The sequence below is a fragment of the Blennius ocellaris genome (assembly GCF_963422515.1).
Source record: "Blennius ocellaris genome assembly, chromosome: 3".
In the NCBI taxonomy this organism is placed as follows: Eukaryota; Metazoa; Chordata; class Actinopteri; order Blenniiformes; family Blenniidae; genus Blennius; species Blennius ocellaris.
The window spans coordinates 16,157,486-16,182,658 of NC_137652.1; the positions used below are offsets into that span (position 1 = coordinate 16,157,486).

Consider the following 25,173-nt stretch of genomic DNA (forward strand, 5'->3'; position numbering starts at 1 on the left):
AAGTTACTCAAGTCATACAAAATAAAATAAATATTTTAAAATCCAAGATAATCAAACATGTACAATGAATAGATACAGTATCTGCTTATAAAATGCAGTGACGCTTCCCTTGACAAAGAGTGAGAAATCCTGAACAGATTGAGTTTGACTGTGATTGAACGTGACAAGGCCAGTCAGTATAGTAAAGGTCAGGGGTGAATCAATTCAAGAGTTGTGGGGCAGGTTACCTCAATGCTCTGCTCCTCATGGTAGTGACGGGTGAAAAGATACAGAAGATGTGAGAGTAGAATAACATTCTACTGCAGAACCTGCGAAATAGGCTCATGGTTTCGTATGTTCATCAGAGTGGGCGTGTCTGCCAAAAATTGTCCTCACTTTATAATTTGGAAAATTGAAAGGCGGATCTGCAGCACTGCTTAATGGAAATTCATGGGCTTCCACCGAGAAACAGTCATGAAAACAATTTACTGAAAAGGGGGAAGATTAAAACAAGACAGGATGCAGTTTCGACTGAAAACTTTCTGGCAAACTTCTCACAGCTCGCTTTAAGCTCATTATGCATGTTGCATGGTCAAAGCTGTTGGTTCCATTTGCCAGCAAATGCAGCTGGAGGTGTTCATGCTGCGTTAGATAATCAGGATTACTCAGAGGAGCAATGTTTGGACATGGCTGTGTCTAATCCACTGCGAAAAGTAATGTGTTGCTCAATTCTCAGTGCGTTGCACTAAATATGAAGTTGCTCGGTGGACATGCACGACAGGACTGTAGCTTGTATGGAAACATTTGCATAACGGTACTACATATAGGCTATTATAATGCCTCTCCGTGTCTCATGATGTTTTAAGACCAAGAAGATTTTCCTTTTGGATTTTCCAAAGGAATTTGCTACAGGGAGTTATCTGTATAGGCATACGGTGCTTATGAAATTAGTTTTGCAATAAAGTACATAATGCTGGATTGTTTCATATGCCCGCTATTCCATTGGAGCATAAGGGGATAACTCATTGGGGATTTCAAGGAATTACTTTTCGGTTGCAATAATTTCCTTCTCGTAGAGTCTGCAATTGCAACGATTCTAATCCTCAAAGTCATTAAAATGTTTTGCATAGCAGAAGCTTAACTTTCAAAGAGATTAACTTTATCTAGTCACCAATAGAAATAGTGTCCTGTTCATCAGATTAAGGCAAAGCTACCTTTTAACATTGCATTCTTTTTTTAATGTGTTTTTATTAATTATTACGTCATCAGTTCAACTTATTGCCTTTAAAGTCTGTTACTCAATTGGTTGGTAGCAGGTAACACTCATAGTCTCAGAGTGATAATATTCCTCATGAGCTGGGATTGGATAAACCCCCATCTCCCAATGAATCTAATATCTGATATTGTTTGCAGTCATTTGAACATCCAGGTCAGTTACCTCCTGGTGAGGGTTTTGATACACTTAGTCACTATCAGCATCAGATTGTCCGGTGACCTGATCCTGGAAACAAACTACCTCCTAAACAGACAGGAAAAATTTACAAGTTTGGCAATCTGGGCTTTTAAGGCAATATGGGGCGGAGGGGGGGGGGGGGGGGGGGGGTCTTGCCTATATTATTTGATTTGACTGTTTATCTGTTTATCATGTTCAGTATTTAAACTGAAAAAAACAACAACCTTTGCTCATCACTGTATGTTGTGGTTCAAGCTGAATGATGATTATTGACATGTATTAAGTAGATATATAAAGACAATAAACAATCCTGGTTTTATCATCCAAAGCAATTTCAACTATTCTGCAGATATTAATTTGAACAGTTTATGTCAGTGTGTCTTTGTCTTGTTTCAGATCCTGGTCCATGTCGGCTTCCTTACAGAAGAATCTGGAGATGTTTTCAGCCCCAAGGTTCTGAAGGGGGGGCCTCTGGGAGAGATGGTCCAATGGGCTGACATCTTGACAGCCCTTCATGTTCTGGGACACAACCTCAAGATTTCCATGTCTGTCAAGGAGCTTCAGGGGTGAGTTTCTCATTTGCCCATTCTGACTATATTGAATGTTTAACTTGGTTCTTAGTCATTTTTAATCCTCATTAACGACCTTCCCAATTCCCCGTTCATCAACTCCATGTATCTCTTCCAATTAGCTGCTTCCTGCTCGTATGCAAACCAAACTATGCCTGACTTTATTGTCAAAGCTAATTTATTAAAGGGGCAACAAACATTAGATTTAATGAGAGTTACTACTGAAAAGGCCAATTTCAGTTCTTAAGCTATCAAAGCACAGTGGGTTTTCAAGCCTTTCAGTCTCTAAATGAGTATTCTCTTGTTCACATCCACCCAAACAGATGCACACACCAATGGGGACAGGGCAGTACTTTACCCCCATTAGAAGTAATGTTGGGTTTGGTACCTTGCGCAAGACACCTTAGCACTTATATAAATGGATCCATGAATAGAAACACAATGATCAGTGAGAGCCATAGCTCGTACAATATTAGACCCCAGGATTGTTCGACAATCAGCTCTATTTGCTGAGCCACAGCCAAGTAAGCATCATTAAATTTACTGATTTGCAATGTCAAGTAAACAGTTTGATTGTTTCAGCAAAACTGATCCAAGAAATGTCACTGTCTTTCATTCTAAGATTCATCAGTAACTATGTCACAGATGTCATGTCATGTCATGTCATGTGTTTGTTATGTTCAAATTAAAATACTCCCCACACTTTGACCCTTAATGACAACATTTAAACCAAACAGATGACCTGCTATCCTCCTGCTAGCATCAGGTAGTCAACATGAAAGAGGTCTACACTCTGATCATAGCTCGTTCCCTCTTAACCTAAAGATTAGACACGAGGGCGTTTAGGTCCTGTTGATTTATTTGTGGCGGTATTGATCGCATATTGGCGTGCTCCACACTTTTCTGTCAGTGGGATTGCGTCGGCGTGTCTTTTTAATCCCGTGTCAGCACGCTTGTATGCTTCTGCTGACGAATACAACTGTAGAGCCAACATGCACACGCGCATGCATGCACGCACACACGCGCATGCACGCACACACAAGTGGATGGATGTAAATCTGCCGTGTTGAGAAAGATCCCTTCAGGCTTGTTCTGACCAGTCTATGCTATCGACTCCACAGTGGAAACTGTGTAAATCACAATCTTGTCATCTTTGCTAAAGATAAATGGATAATGTTGTACAAGAAATTATGAATGGCCGTAGTGTGAAAAGACAAAACCGAATCATACAGGGTGATCTCTTTGTTCAGCCTTGATTGGACCAATAGTCTTTGTCTTTCTGCCCTCGTTGATCACTGTGATGACAAGGGTACAGGATATAGATCAATATAATGATGCCCACAGAGACCCCACTGTTCCCTGTATTCCAGTCTGCACTCGAACAGCGACAACTCGCACAAATCACAGAAGAAGTATTGTATTGACGCTTCGCCTTTGGCAGTCATTTTGTAGACATATAACACTTTCAGAGGGAGCGGTAGAGAGTGGAAAAAATCCAGAGGAATTCTGTAGTTAAAAAATGACTTTAGAGATGGCAGGGACATCCACAAGGCTGAGGCCGCTTGTCAGGTTTATAATGGATGGTGGGATCATTTTCACTACAAATGTATCATGGTGGTGTCCGGCCATTCACAATTTGAAGATAGAATTATAGAAACTCTCTCCTCACATGTTGTAAAATCTTAGGTGACTGTGCAATGTCCTTATACATAGAAACCAGCATGGACAATTACATTATCCACAAGGTCCCACATGAATTGGTTTTGAAAGGAATAAAAAAGTGTTTGTCTCACTATTTTGAAAACACTTTGTGAGAAACCAGCGTTGGCTCCTGATGTTCATCTTTGCACATGAATTGTTGCAGGAAAGTGAAATGAGGAAGGATTATGCAGTTATCATTTTTTTGTTGATGTATCGCACTTTGTTCTCACATTTTTCATTTCCCCTTGGTCCCGGCTTCCACTGAAACAAAAAACATTGAGAGTTAAGGTTGCACTGAGGCGATAAGGCTGTCACAGAGATGTACTGTGAAAATAAAAATGCTCTCCTGTACTTTGTAATGCCTCATACAATTCTTTCAAACCTGGTAATAGTTTTATTGATCTGTGGTTTATCATTCTGTGTAGAAAGCTTTATAGCTACAGTGGAATGTTTATAGTGTTCTAAGTGAACCTGATGGTAATATATTACAAACGATAATGTAATTGTAAAGAGTCCATGTTGTTAAACTATCAGGTAAAAATCAATTCCAGTCAAATAAATTCTACTCTTAAAGGCTGCTTTGTTTTAGATATGGTGCTATTGTAAATGGTGCTTATTGGTGCTATGCTGAAACAAACAGTGCTTGTAAAATAAATTGTAGTCACCATATTTTCTGACTCACATGGCTGAAACAAACAAAACTACGCTATAATTCGTAATTTCAAAGTGTATTTACTAATTTTCTGCTTGTTGACACAATGGAACACACATAGAATGAAACCAGTGTCTGTAAAAGAAAACACTGGTCAGAGTTCGTTCTTGAAAGCAAATCGGGATTTATTTCATAATTATCATAGATTATGTGTCTATTAACATGTAAATCACTAAAATAGCATTTGAAATTATGACTGCAGATTTTCTTACAAATATTTCTTCTCAAACATTTTTTTTTTAACTGATTTATTCCAAAATTCAACATGTTGAATGTTTCTGTCTTTGACAGTCAGATGGCTAACATGTACAAAACAAGACAGATGCTCATGTCAGCCAGAGACACTATTAATTAAATCCTGTGAACTGTTTGTTCAGTCTGGACAGTCAAGCTGATCAAGGCAAAAGGAAAACCAGGCAGTTGGACAACAATTGCTCCAAAGAGGCCGCTGAGTCAAAGTTAAGTCTAAACACAGACTTGGAAACAGCTTTGCTCTCCTTTGGGCAGAGTGCTGACCAAATTTTAAACAAACAAGAACAAAGAAGTGCCCAGGGTCCATCCATCTCCCCAATTCTTCGACTCCACATTGGTTTCTGTGTCCACATGGTGTGTACACCACTCAGATAACTACATCAGAGAGCTGTGATTGGCTCAAGAAGAGGCAGAGGGTAGCTGTAATTGGCCACTGTGGGGACGATTAGGTCTGGAGTTGTGTTATTGTGTATAACATACACACTGGTTTACAGTTTCTCATCAGCACTGCAGTCAGGTGGGGAGACATTATTCACCAGAGACAGATGCCGAGAGCGTGGAGAGACTCACAATGGACAAGAGCGACTTCACACTGATATAACTCTGGGTACAATAAAGTGTGCTCCACTGATATTAATAGCCTTTGTCGTGTGGCCTGCGGGTCATAATGTTATCGGAATCATCCGTTTAATTCCTCTCACTGACATACAAATATTTCAATCTCAAGGTTGTCATTGTGCACATGATGGGATGAAGAGAACGTGGTCATGTGGAGAATTCTCATGGCAAAAGAAAATAATGTAAGGAAGTACAGCAAAGTGCTGAGCTTGTTTCTATTGAATGAGAGGCATTTTGTATTCAAATATGCAAACATGTTTTAAAGGCTCACTGATAAATGCCATCCTTTTGTTTTGAATCCTGCACTGCCCTTCATTTATGCATGAAGCTGATTTTATAGCATCTTTCACTTGCCTACACAGCAGCACACAAACCTGACAGGTTTTTTGCATTCCACCTTCTCTGCTGAATGTGCATTCCTCACAAATGTATGCTTACTAAGTTGCTGAAGTTGAAGTTGGTGCCAGTTGCATCAGTGAGTTACAGGAAATGTATTGGTGTGATTGGAAGAAAGGACTGGAGCAAAAGTGGAAAGGTGGATGAGTAGAATGTTCAATAATACTGGGAGATGAAAGAACCTGGCACAGGCTAAGCACTAATGACATTTTGCAGTTCACAACCTGTATCACACAATGGACAGATTGAAGAAGTAGTTATTGTACAGTGAAGTAGCCTGGAACCGCTGCTGTTTTATAGTACTGGTATAAAACAACTTGTGTGGGTGTTACAGGAGAGTGGACAGAGGTGACACACATAAAGGAAGCAAGCTGTAAAAAATAAATAAATAAAAACAATCAAATAAGAATTTATATATTTGAAAGACGTGGCTGCTGCTGTTCAAAAAGTCTTACATTCATCAGATGTCATTGAGTTGTTTCTGAACATCTGTCACATTGTATTTGCCAGCCTTTCTTCATTGTTCACTGAAGGGTGCAAAACCACACTGAAGGCTGGCTGCAGGGTCCTTGCTGGTGCTGTTTATTTTTTTTTCTTACTGAAAAAACAAAACAAAACACAAGACTTTCAATGAAGGCAGAACATTTTTTTTAAAACGTAGTTGTTGGCTTAGTGTGCACAATGTGCAAATGAATGGGAAATCTTGGTTGAAATACACTTGACATCTTCTTCAACATTTCAACAAAAAAAAATTTCCTTTAATATATAACTACAATTTCAACAACACTGGGGCAAAATAGGAATCTAGGCATCTCAAATTCACATGAAGTAAAATGTGTTTTCAGCAGATCATAGTCAGTATATCTAACGTTAAAAAGCAGACAAGTTTAACTCAATACATCTTAAAATTCTAACAAGGCTATGCTTAGTATTCTATAGAATTCACATCACTACTCATGGAGTGAAGTGAACAGTTGTATGGTGGTGTGTTCAAACTTGTATTTGAAGTTAATTGGTGACTTGGATGCAAGAGTGAGTGTGTGAGATTGTGTCACCCAGGCTACACACACAATGTCTGCCTTATTCTCTTCTCTGTAATCCACAGGAGCGGCATTTTGCACATTATCCAAACTTCTTTTTTTTTTTTATTACATATTATAGTGCTTTACATCGATGAGATGGCAATAACGTGTTGAATATAAATTAACAAAATGTTCGTAGAGATTTAACTTGAGCAATCTCTTTAGGTTTGTGGACTTTCTTTTGATACTTGTGACTGACTATCATATCCACTTGGATTTTATCTAATAAAATGTATTGATTTATTGTCTAACTAAAGTCAATCGCCCTCTTCTTATCTCCAATAAACTCAGTTGTCATGAGTGGTTAGATGGCAATAACGTGTTGAATATAAATTAACAAAATGTTCGTAGAGATTTAACTTGAGCAATCTCTTTAGGTTTGTGGACTTTCTTTTGATACTTGTGACTGACTATCATATCCACTTGGATTTTATCTAATAGAATGTATTGATTTATTGTCTAACTAAAGTCAATCGCCCTCTTCTTATCTCCAATAAACTCAGTTGTCATGAGTGGTTAAGAATCATATTACACACTGTAACTGAAGCTTCTCAGGTTTGATTGCAGTCAAGGATCATTATTCTGTGTCAGTATCTCTTTGTTTTGCCCCGTTGCTTCCTAAAACATTGCTGATTATGATCAGTTATCATAACCAGAAAACTCACTTCAAGGTTGTTGGGTTTTTTTCATCCCCTCACAAATTCCTATTCCCTTTTCCATTTCTTTTTCAAACCTGAGACATCACATTTCATGATCTTGTCCTAGTTGATGATTTTATCTTGGAGATCACACTGTTCGACAAACTGACTGAGGTGTAAAACCACAAGTGTTCAACATTTTCAGTGCAGTGAAGAAGAAAACCGAAGTACTGATCAGTATCAAATTGTGAATATCCAAGGCACAACAAGATACACAATGAAATGCAATTTACAGTGGCGAAATATTTTGTTTGAATAGTGTTTATACAGTGTATATTAGATTTATTGGCACTATTTTGAGAATATTTGGCCTAATTTTCAGAGTCACAGTAAAGCTACCGCATTGTTTTATTTCCTACAGTCCCACAACTCATTGCTGCTTAATGCATTTAATCAAGATTTAATGTTGTTGTTATAAGTTAGTGCTGATGTTATGATTTGATGTTATGGGTAAATGCTATTACCTAATCACTTTTGCATTTTACATTATTTGTTTAAGTTGGTGTGTCAGGGAGTCCTCTGCCAACAGGAGACGAGATAGTTGTCAGTTTCACTGACAGTTAAGAGTTTCTACAACGGCCAGCTGTCCACAAATGATTCACACTTTAAAATCCAGCTGCACCATAAAAGCTCATTTACTTTTTATGTAGGAGTGCAATGGATTATGTCTGTATTGAAGGCATTTTTACCTCCGCTGTGCTTAGTTTTTGCTCTTTTCCTTTTGCCGATCAAGATTCGCATTTCAACCAATCAGGCCATTTCTCACCATTCTTCGATTATCATGTTTCAGGACTGTGGGGAGGAAATAAAGCACTCACAGTAATCCTGCACATCCATGAGGAGAACATGTAATTTCCACAGAGAAAGATTCTGAAGCCCATCCCAGACTCGAACTCAGAACATTCTCACTGTGAGGCGAGAGGAGTAACCATTACAATACTGTCAATGTGTACTGTACCTCAGTTCCATTATGAAAACAAAACGAGGTCCTTATAACTAAAACAGTACATTTTACACATTAGTAGGTTTAGTAAGTCGTAGTTGCAGAGTGTATTTGTCGTGTGTGTTTTTTCTATGTTTACTCCTTTGTTGCTTCATTTATTCTCACTGGAATCTCAGTATTTTAATGTCTCACTTCTCTGAGTAAAGATCAGCCCTGCTCTTTAACAACTTTTGTTTGTTTTTTATTCCTGAACCGGTCATCAGTATTGATAGCCTATAAATCCTCGGGTGACATGTTAAAGCGAACAGGGTAACAGTCACTTTTATTTTAGGATTTTAACCTTTTAACCCTGTTGCAATGTGAGTTTTCCATCACTTAGTATCGACAAGTTCTTCAGTCTCCATCAGTCCTCCATTTGTTTTAACAAAACTACAAACCCCAATGAGGTTTGTAGAACAGGGTAAATTATTTGTTCTCCCATTTTTGAATTTATTGAATATCATATATGGCCTAATAGCTATAAGTATGTCAGATTCCGTTAGTCATGGCCATATTGGAATGTGTTTATTTGTGAAAGCCATCTGTAAGAGATACTCAATGGAATAAAAAAAACACTACTAGTTTGCATCATAAGCTCATTATTTTAAGTCAAGCATTTCTGATCAGAGATGGTTTGCATAACAGGAGAGATTATTGCAAACTGTGCTATCCACTGATATTATGTCATCTTGAATAAAACTGGATGTGTCTTCAGATTCTCTCACTTCTCTCACTTGTGCACTTCATGTTTGCTGTCTTTCTGTATTGATGAACATTGTGGTTCTGCTCGCTCTGTGGATGTTTCACTTTCCGTTAATCAATGTCGTTCCCTCTTTATCAAACTCATGTCATTCAGTATCCTGTTGCTCGCAGCAAGAATTTGATTTTGTCAAGAACTATAGATGAAGTTATGAGCTGTAGAACCTTTGTAGTTTTACCAAAGAAAAAATATATTTTTGTCAAGGTGAAAGTAACCATTTTTAAGGTGTTTTGTATTTAGTTGTTAGATGTTTTTTTATTTTTCCAAAAAAATGCCAGGAGATGTTGCAGTGTTGTTCTGGGTATCTATGTTCCTCACATCCCTTCTCAGTTTCCTGGCTTTCACTTTGTTTCTCCCAGAGAGCGACTGTCTCTGCATGTCTCTCCTTCTTCCGTCACCCCCCATCAGCTCCACTTCCTCACCTTCCTCCATCATTACGCTGAAGCCTGGAGAGAGACTGAAGTCAGTGACCTCAGTTCAACTCTTTCCTTTTCACAGGCTGACTATGGCCCGTCTTATTATACCTGCCTCAAGCAGATAAGAGCATACGCATGCCCACACTTCCTCTTTGAACACCAGTCTTGTTTCCCTTGCCTCTGTCTCACAATTAGGTTGTTACCTCTTTCCTTAGATTGCTGCTTTCTCGTTTTTTTTTTCATTACCTTTGTGATTTCTACTCTCTCTGACTCTATTGTGCAAGCAAGACAACTTGTGAAGCAGCTGACTCAAAACATTATTATACAATAGGCTGGAAATGCGGGAGAGAAGCGTTTCCTATTAAAAATATCCAAAGTTTGAGCTCTGAAGGGAGTGTGTATGCCATCTTTTTATTCAAGAGAAGCTGCTGAGGTGTGTGAAATTCCTAAAGAGACTGTGAATTTGATTCATTTTTAAGTGAAACTGTAGCATATTAACATTAATCAGCTGTGGGAGACAAGATTCTGCATGTGGCGTGTGTGAGAGTGAGCGTCAGCTTGTCTCTTTGTTAAAAAACTAGAGCATAGAAATGAGTGGTACGCTTTACTCTGCATCGTTTTGTCGGCTTTAAGTGACTGAGTGAGCGAAAAGAAATCACAAGCAAGCACCTCTCCTCTCATTCTTTTCCTGCATCCTTTACACTCCCCTCCTCTCCTGTTTTGTGTCCCCAAGTCTTTTTTTTTAACTTCCACTTTGTCTTTATCTCCTTGCTTCTTGTCTTTCTCCCTACAGCCGTTCCCCTTTAAACTCAAATCAATGTGCTTGTTAGCAACTTTCCAGATGTTTTTTGTGTATTTCATCACCCTTGCTTGTACATCTAACCCCTAACAAACACAGTCATCACAGTAACACGCACAATTGGTAATGATTTCCCATTTCCTCTGTCTCAATTCACCAAAACTGGGAAAGAAAAAATAAAACAATCATGGCCCACAGGCGACTTCTGTTATTGGCGTTCCTTTGACTCACATCTCATGGCATTGCCTCTAATTGGTCTGCATGACACAACTGGGGCACAGACAAACACATAAGGCAAACTGCTTCTTATGCTTCTTTAGCTGCTTTGGCATGAGCCTCAGTCTACTTACATGAATGTGGGAGGCTACTGGTAAACTTATCCTCATAAAATTATATTTTTAGAAATATGGGGACAGTCTTATAACATAAAAAAAAAGCCTCCATCTCAAGTCGTGATTCAAACTGAATATTGTGATATGAGGACGGATCTCTAAAAATCCACTCATGTATCAAAAAGCACAGAACAGAATTGGCTCACAGTCTTCAAAAAAAGAGTTTATACAAGTCAGAGGTTCAATACATTATTTTATGGCTGTTAGATCTTCAAATAATATACCACAAGCAAAGCCTTCTTTAAATGTCAGTGTCACTATTACTGTATGTTTTAGAAGATCATGTTAGATATGCATGGCACACTAATATATCTTGTTTGTGATTGGTGGTCATTGATGCATGATGACAAGTTTATGGGTGGAAAGCTAATTTTTTTTCTGTTTTGAGGTAGTTTATGAATTGTCAAAATGTCATAACGCCTCTGTTATGGATAGAAGAAATACCTATTGCAGTGTGTTGTAATAGGAGGCACTATTCTTGGCAATGTGGTCAGAGAGAAACAGATTATCATCAGAGGAAACCCTTTTTATTTATTTTTGTTGACTCCCAACAGCTTCCACTGTGCTTGGACAGGTTCTAACTATAAACAGACAAACATTAATTAGCAATGCAGCCACAAATGAACATTTGATTGTATAATTATAATATGTATTGACTAACTATCTTTTTTTTTTTTGGATTGATCATAATAAGTCCATGCTATGAGCACTATGCTATTATTACTTATATGTTTAAAAAAAATTTAAACATTTCTTGTTTTGTTTTTTTTCACTGACATATTTCATTAAATTGGATTTACTTACTTGTAAGGTACTCTTTTTAAATAGCTTTTCATTTATTATTATTACTTTTACATCGGTAGTGTTCATTCAAAACTTGTGAACATGTATTTCAATTACAAAAGTACCTGTGCAGCATGTAGTACAAATATGGCTACAAGGTGTGTTTGTTCATCCAGACTCAGTCACAGAGGGCTTTTTATTTACCCTTACTGTAGAATGGGAGCAGATGAGTGTTCTTACCCTAAATAGATGACCTGGGGACACATTGAACCAAGCTTCAGTAAAACCGACACTGTCGACCATTTATCAGCAGCCTTTTCTGCGTCGGGCTATATTTCCCACAAGACACTACCTCCGGCCACGAGAGACACAAATGAGAAGTTGGACAACGTGTACTCTAATTTCATTTCATGTAGTTACACATTCTCGTAAAGTGATCCGTGCATCCGTCTGGCCCATCACAGGTTTCGCTCACTGACACTTAACTAGGATGTTGACGTTCTCACAGTTGAGTCATGTGTCATGGGTCTTGTGTCATGATAATGAACCCAAACCTTGAAAAAAAATATTCTATTCTTGGGTTCAGATAAATAATGAACCCTGGCTTGAAAGACTATGAACCTAAATAATGATTACTAATTGGTTCTCAGTGCACTGGTGCATCACCATTGCTGATAAATAACTATGCAGCACCTGCTGTGCAAGCACATAGTCATCAATTTTGATGTTGGGACAGGATGCAGCCACACATTAAAAATATCTATCGTTACTTCATCAGGTATATGCATCATGAAGCTAAACGGGTGAAGATTGCATACTTTGTAGTATCTGTTCAATCATCCCTCTCTATGGATGTCTTATCATTACCCTTCCCACAAGTTATTTTATCATGTGCATGCACATTTGTTTTCTATTCTGGGTCAGACCTTTATTCTTTACTGAACCATGAGAAAATCTTATATCATTTTTTTAATCTTATGTATTGAATGACACAGCAACCACAGGCACTGATTAATCACATGTTTTCCTCAAACTGCTACAATGAGGTCAGGAAGCTCTTATGGTCATTTTTTTTTCTGAACACGGCATTGCTTGTTTGTTCCGGTAAACCCTCTTGTGTCTTTTGCTCAGAGGCTTGCTACCTATGTACTTGGTGAGGCATTGTCTGAGATGTTAACCCGGAGAACCCAAAAACATATTTTGTACAATGATACTCTCTGTCGCTTCTCTGTAATGTCACATTCAAGCTCAGTACATCTGATATGTCTGTGCCCTCTGCAGACAGAAATTGGGCCATTTTAAGTCATCCAGCCTTGAAATGAAGATGACTGAGGGAATGTGTTGATTTCACTAAATCTAAATAGATTGCTATCTCTTTCCTCACCCTTACCTTTGTCTTCGATTTTCCACTTTGTTTCACTTAAGCCTTTTTTTCTCTCTAGCTTTATCTGTGGTTTATGCAGGAAATTCAAGGTATTAACTAAAGTCAAGGACAGAAAATCACACATAAAGCACAGCGGCAAGTCTCTTTGTGAATACTTACAGTGTCACTCCAGACAAATGCGGCTCTAACAGCTTCTTTACTGCTTCTTCAAAAATCACCATTATGTTCCTGCTCCATTTGTCTGATGGAGATTTGCGAGTCACATCTATATCCTGCAAAACAATTGGAAAAAAAGGTTTGTGCATGGTGTCCAAAACACAAAACTATAACATGAAATGAATTTAAACCATAATGAAGATAGTCAATGTTCTGGTGATTGATTGGAAATGTCTTTGTTAACTCAAATGCTCTTTAATGATTTGGGAATGCTGTAGTTTAATTCTGTATTTTACCAAACACCAGTAAAATAAGCCTCCACCTGATATTATTATACTGAGTATTTGATCATGTTTTGATCATGAATTTGTGTGTAACAGTTAATTTGTCTCATCTATGGGAAATTGATCCCCAGAAACAGTAAAAAAGGTTTTTGAAGCTCTCTTCTTCAGCCCATTTATGTAAATAAACACAATGAACCTATGTTTGTGTATTAAAGCATACCTATGAAACGTGGGGTTGTATAGCACGACATATTTCTAATGCCTTCAAAGACCTTCAATGGGATTAATGATGTCTTACCACACTGGTGCCTCATAATTAGCTACAAATAGCTTCACATCATGACAATAGGTTGTGAATTGATCCAGTTTCCAATCAAGCTTGATAAACTATTCTCCCTCTGGACTGTGTTGTCAATGACTTCCGTAATATGGACAGTACAGTCAATCCTATTTTTAGCTTATATCAGTCTTTTTTTTATTATTCTAATGTTCACAGTCAAGTTGAATAACATTTTCTATCCTGCATGTTATATTACTGCAAGCTTGCCTTTTTATTGAGTGATGTGAACAGCAGTCTGGTGCTGAGAATATGGGCCTGATTTACTAACATTCTGTACAAAACGTGCTGAATTTCATTCTCAAGAAACTCGATGCTTACTTTTTACAGGTGATTCAGAAGTATTTAAATGATAGTTTTGTGTGTAATATTGCTCATGCTCATCATGGACTGATTGGATGGAGTATTACAATCCCACATGAGATACCATGAAGTTAAAAGGTAGAAGTTATCAAACATATTGCACAACGTTGCAAGACCTAAAAATGGGCGCAGCACAGAGAATATCTCAAAATAAAGTGTGCAAATAAAACTAATTGGGAGCCGACTGAGCAATCAGATCCCCCCCACAATAACTTGGCAATTTGCACAACCTTTTCAAACATGTTGAAAACAGATGCACTCACATAAAACACAGTATTTTCTCCCACTATTTCCTTTTCATCTATCTTCATTATAGCTTTATCCTGTGCAGGGTCGCGAGCTGTCGCAGCTAACTATGGGTGAGGGCAGGATAAACACTGGACAGTTAACAGTCCATCACAGAGCAAACGCACAGAAGAGACTGAAAACCACAAGAGAGTGCTAACCACCCTTTACACACATCAACTATTCCATATGCATTAAGGCATGCAATATCAATATCCACTAATATCTTTAGTGGATCAAGCCACATATCATCTTTTTCACCAATAGCTTGTGTATTTCCAAGGAAAATGGACGCTTCCTCTTATTTGTAAGGCTTGTTCGGGTAGTCTGAAAGCCTCATGAAGAGCCACAGAAAAGTTGTCCACACTAAATTAAGCACAGTTATACTTACGGCTCAATGTTATTGCTGAAATGTACAAAGTGAACATGCTAATAAGAGGATGTTTAATCATGTGTAATTGCCTTTGTTACATGCTTATTAGTGTTTCATCCAAAATACTGTGGAAACGGATGACACTGTTTGGTTAGTTGAAAGTTGTTCATCAGAGTAAAAAGAAACAAAAGAAGGTACTTACACATTAAGCTACTATAATTTTATCCTCATGCAGGCTTTTAGCTTCACAAAAAAATTACATTTTCTTCTCATTTATAGTTGATAGACAAGTGCAATAATTTCTTTAAATGTAACTTTATCTGCAAGAGTTCTTTATAATTTCACTGTCATTTCTGTATTTTTTTCCTTCATTTGGCTATCAGCATTACACCTGTGATACTTGGCTGACCTCTTATCATATGAGCTCCTCACGTGCTCGAACAGGTTGATAGTTAAAACATGACAGTCAGGCCTCTTCTTAATGAAGAAAACCGGAGACACTGAAAGGCTCTCGTCTCTGGTGGCAGAGTGGGCTCGATGGTCTAATTTCGGGTGTGAGCTGGAAGTTAATTCAACCTGCCGAGTGCTGCTTTAGATGGTCGATGGCCTCCAACACACTCCGATAAAAATTAGTTCTCAGCCGGTACTCTGCCCTGTCAGTGGGGTAATACTAATGAGTTCACTGATGTGTGTGTGCGCGTGGCGTGATGTGGGATGCTACTTGACTCCACACTTGAATTCAGATGATTTGTGTGAGAATTTGTTCCTCCATCTTCATCCAAATGCGTGTGTTCGGCTCACAGTTGAGCAAACGACATCTGCCTGCTGTATCACTTCACTGACTCTCTGCTGCCGTTTTTTTTTCCTTCCTGTGTGCCGGTGGCAGGTTGGAAAGTGGAATTATCTGATCAGTGCCATATGTGAGAGCATAATTATGTGTACATCTGCAAAAGTATCTGTTTACACACCCAGATCCAACTATGTGTATTTCATACCATTGTGTCGGTGTGTGTATGCACCTCACACGCATAAACCCGCCGTGCATTTTCAATTCCCCCGACTTCCTCCGTCACAACCAATGCCGACTGTTATTCTTCTTGATTTAGTAGGATTAGATCAGAAGTTGCTGACGATAGGAAAAAGAGCGAACTGCCTGACGTCTTTGGAGACAAAGCAAAAGTAGGCTTTATTAGCAATAGGTGTGTGTGTGTGTGTGTGTGTGTGTGTGTGCGTGCGTGCGTGCGTGCGTGCGTGCGTGCGTGCGTGCGTGCGTGCGTGTCAGGCTTTGGAGGTCTATTATCAATTCCACTCGTTACCAACCTCACCGGGACTTCTAAACATGCATAAATACCCAAACCTACACATATATTCAGAGTCATACTCATAGACAGACACACCCACATACACACAATGCATTTTAATGCACTTAAAGGCTTACGCTTACACTTTTGCACACTCAAAACTCAACTGGAACTTCAAGTCAATCTCACAGCAAACAAATAAACATCCACTCATTAAAACTTACCGGCCATTTAGAGCTATTATTTAGCCTTAAATGCATGTTTCAGATATTTGGGGTGGAAACTAGAGTACCTGGAGAAAACCCAGGTCCCAACATCCATAATATATACATATAAATGCACTGAAGCTCTGATAGCTATTAATCTAAATATCTATTGTTCACCAGTTTCGGCATCTATATCTTTCCAAATCGCGTTACCAAATTTTCCTCTGGCCCACTCTTTCTTCTTTCCTCTCTTCACCTCTCCTCTTCCTCTCACGCACAGTTTCACCTCTTCGAATACCCGCTCCATGAGACAAACTTATCACTTGTTTCTTCTTTCACCTTGCTTCCTCATCCTTTTCTCTCTCTCACTCTCTCCCTCTCCCCCTTGCCTCTAATTCTCCCTCCCTCTGCTGAAGCTCTTCACCCGAGAATTTTATCGTCTCTGACAAGAGTGTTGAATTTTTCCTCTTCCTTCTTTCATCTCTGATTCATCCTCTCTCGCTCTCTCTCTTATACTCTCTCTCGCTCTTTCTCTCTCTCGCTCTCCCAGTTTTGGTGTTTATGATGCCTTGCGGCCTCCTTATCTCATGCACCCTGCATTGGCTGATAAGTAGCTCCTGTCAGCTGTCGCTTGAGTGGCCGTATATGCATGTATGTGTGTTATGGTGCATGTGTGTGCATGTGAGACAGATTATGCTTATGTGTGTGTTTATGTGTATGAGAGGGACAGAGAAGGACAGAGAGTGAGAGCGTGAGAGAGAGAGAGCATTACGTAGTAGAAACTTTGCCAGCATCCAGACAGATCGCCATCCCTTGCATGTAATCAGAAGGGATTTTGGAAATAGATGATTAAATTCGATAGGCGAGTGTTTGATATTGGTGTGTGTGTGTGTGTGTGTGTGTGTGTGTGTGTGTGTGTGTGTGTGTGTGTGTGTGTGTGTGTGTGTGTGTGTGTGTGTGTGTGTGTGTGTGTGTGTGTGTGTGTGTGTGTTTTTTGTTGGTTGTTTTTTTTTTTTATATCCATGCGACACTATTACATGAACACACAAACACGAAGGTAACTTCTTGACTTGTAAATTGTCCTGTCTTTCTAAAGTGAGAGTAATATGCTGCTCACAGCTGCCTGCAGGATCCACACCGAAGACGATCAAGCCGGTGTTGCGAAATTTTCTCATCATGTCACCCTGATAAAAATGAAATTCAGCCCTGTGACTTTTTAAAGGCTGACACTTTTTGATGTTACTTAATGCAATACCAGTGCAACATTCTGATGACGTTTAGGACTATGACTTCTTCACCATTTACTGTTTGCAAAATCCTTCTTTCGAATTGAAACTAGTTATAAACTTCACCTGCTTTATGTCTATAGTCTTTAACAAACACAACACAATACAAGGTGCACCTTGGACAGGTCACTTTGTTCTTCTCCTTATTGGACTAGGAACAGTCCTGCAGTGTTGCATGTACCACCACCTTCTTTTCTTTGTATTTCAGGAAAAAAAACATCAAATTAATTGTCGGCATACAGTGTGCCAGGGTGTAACGGATATTACTTGTGATGCCAAACATGATCATCAGTCAGTTGTTTCATGTTTTCTGAATCTTTTGTGTATTAGCTTGCACATACTGGCTCCATGCAGCGCTTGTCTTGGTCTCAGCTGCGACCATCTCTTTGTCACTGCCGACCCTTCCTCGCCCTCTTGTCAACCACGACAGCGGGGATGACATTAGCTGACGGCACTGACTGCAGTGCCCTTCAACTTCTGCGCTGTGCCGATAAACACGCACACAAATTGCGGACACACATGGGTACCCTGAAAATACATGTATATTCACAAATTGTTTTCACACAGACGTGCACACACTCGGCCTCATATCTCCATAGTCTGTATGGATAATCTGTTCACTCAGCGTCGGCCGGCTGGGAGGCACAGTTTCACCTCGCTGGGTACATTTGCATTCAACTGTTTTTGTACACATTTTAATAGAAACAAACTGAAAATGTTCCACAGAGCATTTTGATGCATGAGTGAGTCGGAAATTTTAAATGTGTCATTTAAAATAAAGTGCAACAGAGTGCAATGGAAACATATTCAGTGAATTTGTTGTAATGTTTATCTGACTGATGCTTCCACCGCACTGAGGACAGTTTTAATGTGTGTATAGTAGGTAGGTAGGTAGATGATAGGCAGGGCGAAAGAATATGCATTTCTATTAATAAGGACTAAATCCGGACCAATTATCTTTTCTTTTGTTCCTCAACAAAATCCCTTTAGATTACTAACTTCACTTTAGTTCACTAAAACAAGTTCCCTATGCTTGATATATTGTATATATGCTGTATAAGTGTACAATAATGCATAAGTCAAAGTGTTGTACTTCCATTACATTTTATAAAATGTTGTGTAGATATTTGTAGATATATTTAGAAGTTATGTCCCTTCATCTTGTTGCCTTTTCAATTATTTCATATTGTAATAATGTCTTCTCCTCCTATCTGTTAATGGCACCCAAATGAAGAAATGAATGGAAATTCTCCTCAACTGGTTAACACAAAGTTGATTGAACAGACTGTTTTCTCAGTGCAGGCAGATAAGCACTTTCACCCACATTCTCACAAGACTGAGCCCAAAACAAAAGATATCAGCTGTGACAATGAGCAGAGATGAAAAGAATAAAATCTTTCTGCTCCTCTTGTCTGAGACCTATTGGCCAAATGACAGACATCATTTTTCCACAAGCAATATGGAGTGTTAATGCTCACTTTGTGCTTTTGTGCATCTAATAACACCCTCCCAATTGCTCCTTAGGAGATCGATACAGGCATTTTGTATTGAGCGGAATTTCTATATAGCCCCAGACACAGGAAAGCATAACTCGTAACACCCTCACAGACAAACATGTACACAGAAAGTGCTGATATTTCACATATTGATTCATGATGTTTGATGGGTTTAAAAGATTTTGATAGTTGGGTGGAAAGAAAGTACTTGAAATATGTTCTGATATGAAACCATCACAAAGGTCTTTTGATATTATTGAAACTCATAAAGGGACCAAAATTAACTCAAGGAAGAAGGTATTCTTTTTTAAAGCCTTTTATGCAAACTCGTGCTGTAAGTTTTTTTTTTTAATCTGGAATTCTATTATTACATTTAAAATTTGATCTAAAATGAAAGCTGCATCAAGTTTTAAGATGTGACTACATGAATTGGCACAGGTGAAAGAAGTCATTGCTTTTTTTTTTTTTAATGCATTTTGATTTGAGAAATGGCTGCAGTTATCATGTCTTTCAAACGGTCTTGTATTTACAGTATGTTCTGCTTTTGCTTCAACTCAATAAAAGTGTGTAACAAGCAGTGATCTTTGTCACAATCAAACTGCAGTAGGCAGTCAAGAAAAGCACGGAAAACACCAATGAGGATTAGTCTTTTCCATTTTTTATTTATCTAAGGTTTCTTTATCTATGTAGACTTTATTGTATATATATATATATTATGTATTATGGAATTGCAGTGTGTGTGTGTGTGTGTGTGTGTGTGTGTGTGTGTGTGTGTGTGTGTGTTCATTCAGAGTGCTTGTTGACTACATGCCAGCCAGGTGACAAGAAAACCTTGGGTAATTGGACTCCTGTGTAGAATAGTGTCTGGGATGACTGCCATCCCGTGTGTGTGTGTGTGTGTGTGTGTGTGTGTGTGTGTGTGTGTGTGTGTGTGTGTGTGTGTGTGTGTGTGTGTGTGTGTGTGTGTGTGTGTGTCAGGCTTTGGATGTCTATTATCAATTCCACTCGTTACCAACCTCACGGGACTTCTAAAGTGCGTGCGTGCGGCTCATGTTTGCTTTGAATCAGTACATTGGGCAATTTTAGCATAATATTTTGACTTTCCCTGGTTTACTGTGTGATACTGAATGTGTAGATCCGGTTTTGGAAGTCTATCTAACATGGAGATTGATATTCTCTTGCCAATTAGATAATACTAATCACCAGTATACAATAAATTCCAAAAATTGATTGTACTGTTTAGTTTTGGTAATCTTTTTAAATAATTACTTCATGAGTTAATTCGTTTTCCCATTAATGCTTTTTTTTCTCTTGCTACATGTTTGTATCCTGCTCATACTTTGGTTGTATAGCTATTGTAGTTTAGGATGTGGTTGAGTTAGGTTTCTCTCTCAGCTACAACAATTTAATTTCTGTGAACATTTATGAACAATTTTATTCATTGGTATGATTACCATCTCCTCTCAGTCTCTGCAAATTAAAAACATTTTTTATTTCAACAACTTAAAAGGGCTGAATCAAAAACACAAAGGTGCCAAGGTTTTCACGGTAAAGGTTAGCAATAAACATAAGTCAACAGTTGTAGTTAAGATCTCTGATTTTGATTATTTCTCACAGAGAAGTTGAAGTACAATAAAAAAAAAACTAACCCTTCCCTACCCAGTCTACTGACACAAATGCAAATTCCCAAATCCAGAGCAGCTGAAGTCCTCTCTCAGGAACATCAGGCTTTGACAGTGACACACACCAAGGCTCTGACACTACAGACATTAGCTACCACAATGTTTGTTTTCTGGCCTACCAACAGCTGGCTCTATGTATACCATTAATTACCTTGACAGTTCATACAGAAATGTTTTTTTTTTCTCAGTAAACATTAAATGTCACCAACAGCACTTTTACATTGAAGCCATGTGAGGGATTCAATTTCCCTCACAAATAAGACTAGCAGTATGAAACCCATTGAGACCATACATTTGTACTGCTGTTAAAGATGAAAAAGCTATATAATAGCAATTTATATACAATTTCATACTCTATGTCTACAAGGTTGTTGCAGATGCATATAAAACCAGGAGTTTGTCGGGTTGCTTGGGCACACATGATAGCTATTTTGAACATCGCCTGCCACTAATTAGCAACACACAAGATTATATTTAAATTAGCACATTCATTTTGCTAATTCAACTGCAACTCTATGTGCATAACTCACCAAACCACTGGCACAACTTTCATAACAGCTGTGCTAGAAGCAGAAAACTTTATTGACAACAAAACAGACTTTGCTTGTTTGCACTGTGTCCAACATTCAGCTGGATGCTGATAAACACACATTGAAGGTATGGGCAGATTTTTGTAGTTTACCACCTTCCATCAAAGGGCAGCTTTAATGGACAGCTGCTTCAGTGGAGCTTTGTGAAAATAGAACAGGCACAGGTCAGGTATTCTATGCAACACAATTTGGCCGGCCATTCTTTAATAAAAAGAGTGAAAAATTACCCAATAGCAAGAATAAATAAATCATTTTCTCTCTTGGCCGATGTGCTATGGTTGAATAGCTGCCAAAGGAGAGGGATTAAAGGAAAAGAATGAGAGAAACAGGCTGCTGATGGGAAATGAGGAACCAAGGAGCAGGTTGCATTCTGCCATGCTGCTGTTTTCTCAGCTGGTACATTACAATGCCTGTTTTTCTTTCATATTCCCCCACGATTCATGTGTTTACTTTTCTCCTTTTGAGTTCCCGCAAGCTTCACTATCTAATCAATTTCCCGGTGCTGCCATTGTCACCTTTTACTCTGTTGTGATGGACAGACTGTTAAATAGGGGGACACTGATAGACATCTGTATGCAAACAAAATCACTGTCTAAGTTTCAGCACTGCTTAATGAAAATGGATTTCACATATTATCATAATGCTGACTGGGTTTGGTATAGCAGTCATCGTGATCATCATGAATTACAGCTTTTTCAGCTTTTCATGGGACATTAAGTCTATTTTGCTACTGTGACTGTGATGCATACCCAAGCTGGATTTCCATTTTTATACAAGTGACTTATAAAAATTGTGACTGAACCTTTTCTCATTGTCACACTTCCTAACTTTTCAGATCCGGGTCATGAGGTTTGAGGACTTTTTGAGACTCTGTGACTGAAGGTGTTTTATTTTTATTTAGGAGAAGAGATGTGAAAAACATTGAATCACTTAAACCAGTGGGGGACAAGTACCTGTCATATTTTGATTCGGAAATGGACATACAGTATACATATGGCTTCACCTGTTACTTATTGGCATTTAATTGTTAAATAACCTAAGTGTGAAATATTCTCCACAGCTCACTTTTGAATCCCAATGATAACTGTGCCACAACTAGACAAATCTACAATAATACAAATGCAATTTTACTTTATTTTTTGAAAACTTTACTGTGAAATTTTCCTCCAAAACCCACTACATCCACAGATTTTGTCAGTGACACCAATACAAATACACAGCTACGTAACAGAAACTTTGAAAAACAATTCCTTAAACTCTAAACTAGTCAATATTTTTCTCAGGCATTTAAAGTGGTGTAGTGGTTAACTTTGTTTCCTCACTTCTAGATCATCCTAATTCAGTCTGAGCGTGGGGGTCTCTCTCTGTGGAGCGTGCACATTCTCCAATTACCTGCATGAGATTTCTACGGGCACTCTGATTTTCTCCCACTGTCAAAGACATGGATATGAAGCTAATTGGCAACACTAGGAGTGAATTTGAGTGTCTGACTGTCTGCATGTGATGGAAGGTTGACCTCTCCAGCATATACCGTACTCTGCCTTTGCCTGATGTCAGATCAGCTCGAATGCATCGCCAGTTGGATAAAGCTGTAAAGACAATGAATGGATGGATGTTTCTTTTTAATATTGTGGCTGAAAACACAAGATTGTAAGGCTGGCTCTGAAAATTCCCCAATGCCAGAATGAGTGCCAGAATAGATGCAACCGACATGATTCAACAACTAGTTCAGTGGTGGTGCTCGAATTCAGCCTCTTTATTTGGGCAGCCTTCTAAAGGTGGGGGTGGGTTGCATTTTAACAGAAAATACAGTCTGGTCCAAGTACAAGGACACCCGAATGGTTAGGATTGAATGTTGTGTAATGTGAAGGAGCACATTGTAATGAAAAAATGTAAAACCTTTGCATTAAGTAGAACTACTGTTGTAGAGCAATCACTTTAGCCTCTCATTTTGGAAATGTTGATTGGTTCTTATGGATGAACCAATGGGTATCCATTATCCATAAAGACAAAAGTAGATGCATCACTAATGGAAACAGGGCTAATTAAGGGCACCACACTCCAGGTGGAGTGCACACTTGAAATCCCATCATGTCTTTCTGTAATGTGTTACATCACTTCTAACCACAGACGATGGGGACCTGCCAATATGCTCGAATTCTGCAATGTCACCATTAAGATTTTAGAAGTGAATGATGGCACCATTCACTGTTGCGGTAATTAAATGTGTGATGGGAATTCATTAATCCCTTTACTGAAAGCAGTTTTTTGTATTTTGAGAACAGAAATAATTTAGATTTATTGTTTTGACATATAACATGCCACATGGTTCATTTTTATAATTTTGACACCACTGGAATTTTGTACTTTACATTTACATATATTTTAAATGTCTGCTACGTTTGTACTTTTTTAATTAACCTCTGCAAAGCAGGATTCATTGTAATAAATAAAACTGCACAATTACAAACAACTTCTCTAATTCTGTCTGAACTGTCAGGGTTTTTTGATAATCATCCAATAGTGATCATACAATGCCAAAGCCACAGCTGGAATGAGCCAGCAGTGTGGTTTATGCATTATGATGGCTCTACTAAGCTACCATATAGTATCCTGCTTCGATCTATAGTCTTAAAGGTTCCATATTATACAGTTTTTCTACAGTTTTGCATAGTTGTCAGAGGTCCAACAACATTGTATTCAAAATGTATTTCCCCAAATTAGCCCTGAATTTCAGCCAGTCTAAAGTCGTTTCATTGAGCTGTACTGAGAACAGGATGTTTCCGTGTCTGTACCTTTACACACTAATGAGTTGAGTCTGTCCACACATAGGTAGCATTTGCAAGGAGAAAACAATTGTGCCTGCTCATAATTTAACTGTTAGAAAACCATCATAAAGAGAATTCTTGAGAATATAGGACCTTTAAGTCTAGTTTCATGAGAATTTTGCCTCTCATTTTGGCTGATTTAGCCACCTTGGTGGTTTTATTTTTAATGTAGTCAGGCAAAGCACTCCCAACCCATAACACCATGTCACAGCTGCTGCTTTACAGCACTAGTACTTTTTTCATATTAGTTCAATCACTCCATGGAGCCATCTGTGTGTTTTCACTCCTGTCTGATTGTGGTTAGCACCTGCCAACAAAGCTCCTGAAAGTGCTGCTTTGCAGCACGATCAAATTACTCTTTAGATAGGCAGTGCAGCCACTGAAATTCCAATGTAAATCCAGCGTACCAAGATGAAATTCACTGGGGGTACAAATTGTATTACAGTATCCATTAGCCTCTGGCTTCATCTGTCACAGAAATAAGAGCAAAGTAAGAGCAAGCAGACCACTCACAGGTCAAATACTCAATAGCCAGTCTGTCAGAAGTGCAGAGAGAGCCACAGTTAATCAATGAGCTGAAAAAAAGTCAAACAAAGATGTGAAACCAGACACACCACACTTTTAAATAATATATATAATTTCCTTTGGTTTGCTCTGTGAGTGTTTGCTTCTCTGAAACCTTATTGTATTCTTATTATTAGAGTCGACTTTTAGGAAGCGTATGTAAGTGTGCTTTGACAGGTTGATGGTTGGTTTCAACAGCACAGTGGGTGTTTGTTATACATAAGTTAGTACCTAAATCACCAAGTACTTGAGACACACGCAGCGCAACCTCACTGCATGATTTAAAGCTGTATCTTTCTCTATCTCAAGTTTATGTCAGGGAGGATACCAGTGCATACCGAAGCAAATACAGTCAGTCTTAAATGCACATTTTTAATCTACCATCCATATTTCATTCCACTTCATCCAACTGTGCTGTCACTCCTTGAAAGCACCCCCCCCCCCCC

At 38.5% G+C, this 25,173-nt stretch overlaps 1 protein-coding gene across 1 annotated transcript in view; it reads left to right on the forward strand.

Moving 5' to 3' along the window:
* LOC308149365 (alpha-1,6-mannosylglycoprotein 6-beta-N-acetylglucosaminyltransferase B-like) overlaps positions 1–25,173 on the forward strand; it is a gene marked incomplete at both ends in the record, with an annotated part of 118,012 nt that overhangs the window by 67,249 nt on the left and 25,590 nt on the right. Inside the window, one exon of the mRNA XM_080521076.1 lies at positions 1,829–1,998. Coding sequence (XP_080377202.1) covers positions 1,829–1,998 — 170 coding nt within the window. The remainder of the gene's footprint in view (positions 1–1,828; positions 1,999–25,173) is intronic.